The 7,360-nt window shown below is 38.7% G+C and overlaps 1 protein-coding gene across 5 annotated transcripts; it reads right to left on the bottom strand.

Annotated features, from left to right (window-relative positions):
* Positions 1-783: 783 nt before the first annotated feature.
* Positions 784-6,357, bottom strand: LOC146481470 (uncharacterized). 5 transcript variants are annotated; one of them, XR_014864425.1, is made up of 3 exons: positions 6,185-6,357; positions 1,684-2,945; positions 784-1,463 (listed from the first exon to the last, which is right to left on the bottom strand). XR_014864425.1 is itself a non-coding variant. In XM_085108276.1 (3 exons), exon 3 carries the CDS (start codon positions 2,896-2,898, stop codon positions 1,933-1,935), a length of 966 nt encoding a protein of 321 aa, XP_084964402.1. In that variant the 5' UTR covers positions 2,899-2,945; positions 4,254-4,371; positions 6,185-6,357; the 3' UTR covers positions 784-1,932. The 5 variants fall into 5 exon arrangements, 3 of the variants coding, with proteins under 3 accessions (XP_084964402.1, XP_084964401.1, XP_084964403.1); XR_014864426.1 differs by having other exon boundaries at positions 784-1,208; positions 1,718-2,945; XM_085108276.1 differs by adding an exon at positions 4,254-4,371 and having other exon boundaries at positions 784-2,945.
* Between the last annotated feature and the right edge of the window lie 1,003 nt (positions 6,358-7,360).

The following is a 7,360-nucleotide window of genomic DNA, read 5'->3' as shown; positions in this document are numbered from 1 at the left end:
GAAACGTCCGGAGACGGAAGGGAAAAAAAGGAAGTTTTACTCAACGATAACTATGGATTCAACCATGAACAATTCAACTGCTTCCTTCGCCCATTCTGAACACAGAGAGCAAGTGTCGTCTACATTTAAAGTAGTGTCTTCCGTAACCATTTCAGCTGTCGCGTTGATATCCTCCATCGGCAACATTCTTGTGATCACCAGTTTTATAACAACACAAAACCTCAGGACCAGCACAAATTACTATATCGCCAGCATGACAGTCTCTGATTTCCTTTGGGTTGCCACTAACTGGCCGATTTATTTAACCAGCAGACTTGGCGGTGTTGGGCGGCAAACAGCGTTATCTGCTTTCGGATGCAGACTCGCAAACTACTTGACGTTTGTTTCGTATTCTGTCTCCATCAAAAGCCTCGTGCTGATTACTGTGGACAGATTTATTGCTATTGTGTTTCCTATGAGAGCGACCATGATAACTGGACGGATTCGAGCGATTTTCTTATTCTTGACATGGATTTTGCCAATGGGACTTCTCTGTCCGTTTTTGTTTTTTACTAGAAAGGCCAAAACACCGGATGAACTGTATCTTTGCCCCACCGACATGAGCAACGAAATGAGCAGGGCCTACGCCATAGCGGGTTTTGTGCTACTCTACTGTCTACCTCTTATTGTTATCATCATTCTCAATTCACGTATCAAAAAAACGCTCGGAACAACAGATCCTGCGATTCAAGGACGTAACCGCACCAATACAACAAGACGTAAACAGAACCAACGATTAACGAAGTTGTTAACTTGGATTAATGTTTTATTTTTTATTTCTTGGACTCCATACTACGTTAATTTATTTGTCTCAGAATCTCTTTCGCACGGTTCAAAAAGTAAAATACAAGAAATTCTCTTTGTTTTTTGCCAGTTTCTTCTTCCATTTGTCAGCACTGCAGCCAGTCCTATTATCCTTTTCACACTCAGCACAAACTATCGCCAAGCACTGAGGAATTGTCTGCGTTTTACCTATAACAAGTACTGTTTATGCTTGGCACTAGCACAAGTGGCACCTCAAGATAACGTTGAACTGCCATGCCGCCATTGACAACTTATTATGAAGATATATAATATGGTATAATAAACAACAGAAGATATTTTAGTTTTATTGCATGTGATTGGTTCCCGACTTGAGGCTTTTTTATCCCGTTATATACCATAGGTACCTTATAAGGAAAACATGACTGCTGCTCCAAATAAATAAGTAAACAGTTATTTTCTTCATTATACACTAAGGAATTGTCGACGTTTTACTTATAACAAGTACTGTTTATGCCTGGCACTAGGACAAGTGGCACCTCAAGATAACGTTGAACTGCCATGCCGTCATTGACGACTTATTATGAAGATATATAATATGGTATAATAAAAAACAGAAGATATTGTAGTTTTATTGCATGTGATTGGTTCCCGACTTGAGACTTTTTTTATCCCGTTATACAGCTATTTCAATTAACGTTGTCGGATTAAAATCAAGCTAAAAGACAAGACCGCAATGTTATATGGGATTATTTTTTATGAATAATTTCATCAAAATCATCCCTGCACGTGCAGGTCATTGTACTGCTAATTATAACCTATTGTTTTCTCCAGGCATGACTGATTTTGATGAAGTCTTTTAGCTTCATGCTTTGAACCGACAACGTTAGTTGAAATGACTGTATACCATAGGTACCTTATAAGGAAAACATGACGGTTCCAAATTATTAAGTAAACAGTCATTTTCTTCATTATACTTAGTTTAATTTACATCTGCATTTTTTTTATTCTGGGTTGAATGAGATTTTATAAAAGAAAATTATTCCACCCAATTTCGTCAAACTGGAACTCTTTCAAGGTGACTCCAGTCTCGTAATATAATTGTTAAATGTGAATATTGCGCGTGTTTACTTACAATAGCTTCAATTCTACTGCGAGTCCAAAATGATCTGAGACCAATGCCTTGCTATTCGTTACCAGCTTGATGATATCCTTCTTCTCTACTGCGATGTTAGAACTCGTGAACATCGCATCGTAGTTCCCTCCATCGATGTTGGTTTCCATTCTAAAAGGGAAAACGGGCCGAAGACCAGCTTGATTCACTGTTTGCAACAGCTCAATATATTCCTTACTGCTGTTACTAAGAGTTGGATAATCATTGTCGATGTTGAAGTCTCCACTCACGATGACATGTGAAAGCTTAGCAAAACTCTTTATTGCTGTTGTAAGTTCCTTTGCTTGTAATGTTCTCGTTTTTATCTGACTATGATCTTGATGTGTGTTAACGACGTACAGATGCCGAGAATCTACGAAATATTCCCCAACAACAAAACCTCTGTAATCTGGCAACAGCTGAAAAGAATAGCTTTGGAATTGTCTACATGTTGTTCTTGCAAGAGGTATTCGACTAAATATTACAATACCTCCGCTTTGTCCTACATAAGGGGGTATAAAATCAGCGATCGACGTTCTGTGGTGAAATCCATGTTTTGTCATTGCTTTTGCCAAAATCGATGCACATCGTGACGCAGTGGTCACTCCCGTTTTCAAGATGTATGCTTCCTGAATCAAAGCAATGTCAAAATCCTTAATGCCTTCAGCAAGACCTTCGATTCGTTCACGTAAATTCCAGTTAGGAAGCACTTTTAAATAGTTACACCATAAGTTATAGCTGACTACTCGAAGGCTCCGTTCAATGTTTAGGTTAGACTGTCTTTCGCCGCTGTATTCCTGGGTAACAGAGCCAAACAATAATCTATCGTCCTCGCTGAGTCTTCCAAAAAAGACGTTTGGCAGGAACAGCAAGACCACTGCAGCACACGCAAGGGCCGCAATGACACGCCACTTCTTACGCTGCTTACGTAACCACTGTGGCATCCGAAAAGAGACAGCAATGTTCTCAGATTTGCCCACATCAACTTAACCTAAAAAAAATTGAAAAATTGGTATTTTTCTAATGAATGCCTTTATTTATAGACGATGTAGTATAAGCTATAAGCTTGTGAGGTCGTGTAAACAAAGAGTAAATCAAAGGACGAAATACAAATCTTCGTCAGTATAAAATCGGGTAGTACGTCAAATGGTCAATATGCTACTATGTACAATATAAAGAGTTGTAAATACCACCATGTACAATGGTGACGGTTTACATGTACGACGCAAGCATAAGAACAAGAAACAAGCGTGTAAACCGGGACGATGCAAGCATGAGCACAAGCATAAACGCAAACACAAGAAAAGGAAATCGTTCCGTGTAAACCGGGATAACGCAAGCATAAGCACAAGAGAAGAACAAGCGACAACATCTCCTCGTCGCTGAATACCTCCTCGGTGTCCGCCATTTTGGATTTAAAATTTTGGCGCCAAAATTTTAATTCACTGCGCCTGCGTATGTCACCTTGCGCTTATGCGTATCGCACGTGTAAACCAGCCTTAACAACAACGACTATACAATGCTAAAAGCCGAGATTAATGGTAAAAAAAATGTCCTTGTCAGAGTTGCGTACCCTGGATGCGGACGTTGTTAAAAAGCGAAAGTCATCTTTGTAATAATGTGTAACATCTAGGATTTTCATTTATGCTATACGGTATACTGTGATCTCCATACAAACCATGCGCATTCACGAAACGGTTTAGTAAAAGGGAGCATATTGTTTTACCCGGGTTTGGTAATCTGGATGGTCTGAACAAATTTATCGTTTGCGGTCACAAACGAACATCATGTTATGGATTACGATACAGAATTATAAGTATTATTCCTTCAGTAAACCTTTCTGAGCTTAATAAACTACATGCAGCTAGCTATAGACCATCAAGTCAATATTTGTATAGATTCCTTCTTATCCAGCTATATTCGTGAACCGAAATTAATTCAAGAATTCAAGAAAGTAATCCAAGAAGCAACCCCATCCTCCGGTGGGGAGAGGGAGAGGGGGGGGGGGGGGGGGACTCCTCCACCTTTTTCAGACCTACCCTATAAAATATTTACTCATTTTCAGACTTTCAGGCCAAAATGGTTAAAATCTATACCCTATTTTAGATCAAAGGGCTCAAAAACCATACCCTTTGGCGCTACAAATACATATAGCGTACCGATAGTCCCGAAAGCACTTTTGAGACTTACGAAGAAAATCCAATTTAATACTGTATACATAAACTACTGATTTTACTCATACATACAAGAAAGGTAACGCTTTAATTTAGTGTAGTATGAATATTGCATATACATGTACCTTGAAATGAACAACTGTCGGTCATGCAAAACAAACACTGTAATCTCCTACCCAGAGTCCTCAGCCTTTTTGGTCAGCAGGTGGGCGCCTGGAGAGACTCTGGGGTAGCACAGGATTTCTGCGGTAAAACAATGCAAACCGTTACGGAGCAGCCAATCAAAAAAATTAAGTTTTTTCGAGTCTTCTCCTGACGGCCAACCGCTGGTCAAAGAGCCTGAGGACTCTGGGTACGAGATTCACCGTGAAAAAGAAAAATAGCCCAAGAGTTTTCATTTAAAAAAACAAGAAAAGGATAGATTTTCTAAATGAAAATATTTTTTTAGTGATTATTATTGGTTCAGAAATGCGTCTATCGGTCTGACGGTCTTATCTTTAGTTTCGATTGAAATCGTGAATATTTGGGAAATCACAGAGCTCTGTACGGCACGCAGCGTAAAGTTCCCACAAATTTTATTCCATACATAAGTACATCGGTGTTAGTGCTTTTGAGTTAAAACAGACTTAACCGTAAATCAGGTCCCATTTTTGTAAAAATAGGTTTTAACTACATGTGTGTCAGATTTGGTGCATTCCGGAGTTTAGGAGGATGTTTTTTTGAAAAATTATAACTCAGTCAAAATTTCAGAGAAAAAAAATGTTAAACCTTTAAATTGTTCTTGATAAATGGAATTTCAATGAATAAAATATTCCAGCTGTTTAAACAAAGAATGACGTTTTGGCAGCAGAGTCCTCAAAGGTAAATTGAGTAGTTTTGTGGTCACCTTGTTAACCGTGTCGCCAACAACGAAAAAAAATCGCATTGAACTCAGCGAAAGTGATGTGATATTTGTTGATGGGATATAATGATTGAAATTTATAGGAAAAATCAGCGAAATCGGTGAAAAGTCGAAATTTGCATTATCCGTTCTTACGCGGACAGCCTCTTTTAAAATGAGTTCCAACACTGAAGCTTTGTTCAACTGATTGTTTACACTTCTTAAAGTGTAAGATTAACCTGACACGTGCCTCTTGTTCGTCCACCAAAGTGGACACAGACATGACTGATATGAAATGTCAAAAATGAAACAGCAGAATGACTCAAGCATAACGAGGTAAGGACAAAATATTTCTTTTTTTACGTCGTTATGTCGCCAGTGTGAACAAAACTTTAGTTTTTGAGTTCATCTACATCTATCTCGACGTGGTACGGTCTAGTAACTCATACATGCAGATGGAATATAGAGGGTTTTTACGGCAGCAATGTTGGAGATACAAAACAATAAAATATATTTGCATGAAAATCAATCCATTGTTTTGTACCGCTAAAAGTCCTAATGTGCATATGCAGGCAATGGAGGCACGAAAGCATCTACAAACAAAAACAAAATGCGAATACAAAATCAATCGCAATTAAAGGTTAATGCAGTTCACTATCTATTGGTAACAGGGTTATGAGGCTTTTGCTACAAAGTACAAAACTCGCAAACCTATTCAACATTCTATCAGTCTTCATTCTATCATTCTATCAGTCTTCTTCGAACATAAGCTGTTTGCAGCGTTTGAGCTATATATAAAGAAAGATAAAATACGAAAGGAGATCCGTAAACGGCAGGTCAAGGTCGATAGTGCCCGGCAATTGACGTGGATGAGGAAATTCAACATCCGTCAGACACCTTTCAAAGCCAGGAGCTCTCTTGACGAAAAGGGAACTTGGCTCGATATCTTTACGATATCCAGAATATCGGTTAATTATGCAACAGTTTTTGGTTATTAAACTATTTTACTCAGTTTATCGTCGGAGATATTTACGGAGACTGATTAGTAAAATAAAGTTTGATTTAGTTGACGACTGAGATTGGAGGAACGAAAACTGTAGAAGCAAGGTACCTTTTGATCGTGCAACCACTGTGACAGACAAGCTTCAGAAGCTTAAGTATAAACACGGTGCTTACCTACCTCATCCGTCGATGCTGTCGGGTAATTCACTACTAGATTGTCAGGGTACAACTCAACATGCATCGATTCGTTCAACTCGAGGCTTCAAGGTGTATAGTATTTTTGGGATGAAATCAAACCCTAAAATCCGTTTCTAAAGCCGTTCCGGTACTCAGCAACATCTGATGATATGATGGGTATCCGGTCAACTCGCCTACGTGCAAACTCGCCTACGAACAAACTCGCCTACAACTTGTCAGCTCGCCTACGTAGGCGACTTCTCTTCCTGACATAGGCGAGTTCACTCAAGTAATGTATGCCTTTTAAATAACTTTATGTTCTATCTAACTCGTTCTTTAATCCATAAACCTAAACAAGCGTGCTATGTTCTAAATTCGCCTACGTAGGCGAGTTAACCAGTAGGCGTAGGCGAGTTGGCATAAGCGAGTTTGCACGTAGGCGAGTTGACCGGTATTCATATGATGTCGTGACCGAGAGTATGATAATCCTGTCTGCGCATGTGCAGCATGGCAACAACAACACTCCAACAATTTATTAGTGCCCTAATGGGTACGTATAACCTACAATAAAATAGGGCTAATATAGTATAACCTAATTACAAAAGGGTAATTAAAGTTTGTCTATAATCCATACATGAATTGATATAGGCAGCTGTAAGTCTGTATATAATAGGATCAACATATTGTGAAAAGGAAAAATAACTTTAGAATCATCGTCAAGATCATAGAAAAAGGGATATTTTCTTATTATGTCTTTGAAGAACTGTGAACGTAAATTATCGTAAAGGTGACAATGGGAGACTTGCGAATGGGCTAACTTTTCAGAGACCAACTTTCGTTCCAAATTTAAGTTCTTTCGGTTCGTAAAGCAGCAAACGAAATGTCCGTTAAGAATTTAAAAACCCGTTTGAGCTGAGGTTTGCATGGGTACGTGAACAAATTTTTGGTACGGATCATCTATCACGAAAATCATGAATAACCATTGTTAACTTAAATATCTTTACATTGGAGCGTGTTTCAGTGCAGTATCGATTAGCATAATCTAAAATGCTGAGATTTTTGCTACTTACGATACAATAAAGCTCAATAGACGCAAAGGCGGCAAGGCTTTCTTTGCGTTTTGAATCAGCACGAATTAAATGAATAGTAGAAACTCAAACTTGGTCGCCAAAA

The sequence above is a fragment of the Pavona decussata genome, unplaced genomic scaffold (genome assembly GCF_977016875.1).
Source record: "Pavona decussata unplaced genomic scaffold, jaPavDecu1.1 SCAFFOLD_49, whole genome shotgun sequence".
NCBI classification, from domain to species: Eukaryota; Metazoa; Cnidaria; class Anthozoa; order Scleractinia; family Agariciidae; genus Pavona; species Pavona decussata.
The sequence above is the reverse complement of the archived record's forward strand: the minus strand, read 5'-3'. Positions and strand labels throughout refer to the sequence as shown.

Coding starts and splice junctions, on each gene's coding strand:
- LOC146481470 (XM_085108276.1), bottom strand. CDS start 2,898: ATGCCACAGTGGTTACGTAAGCAGCGTAAGAAGTGGCGTGTCATTGCG.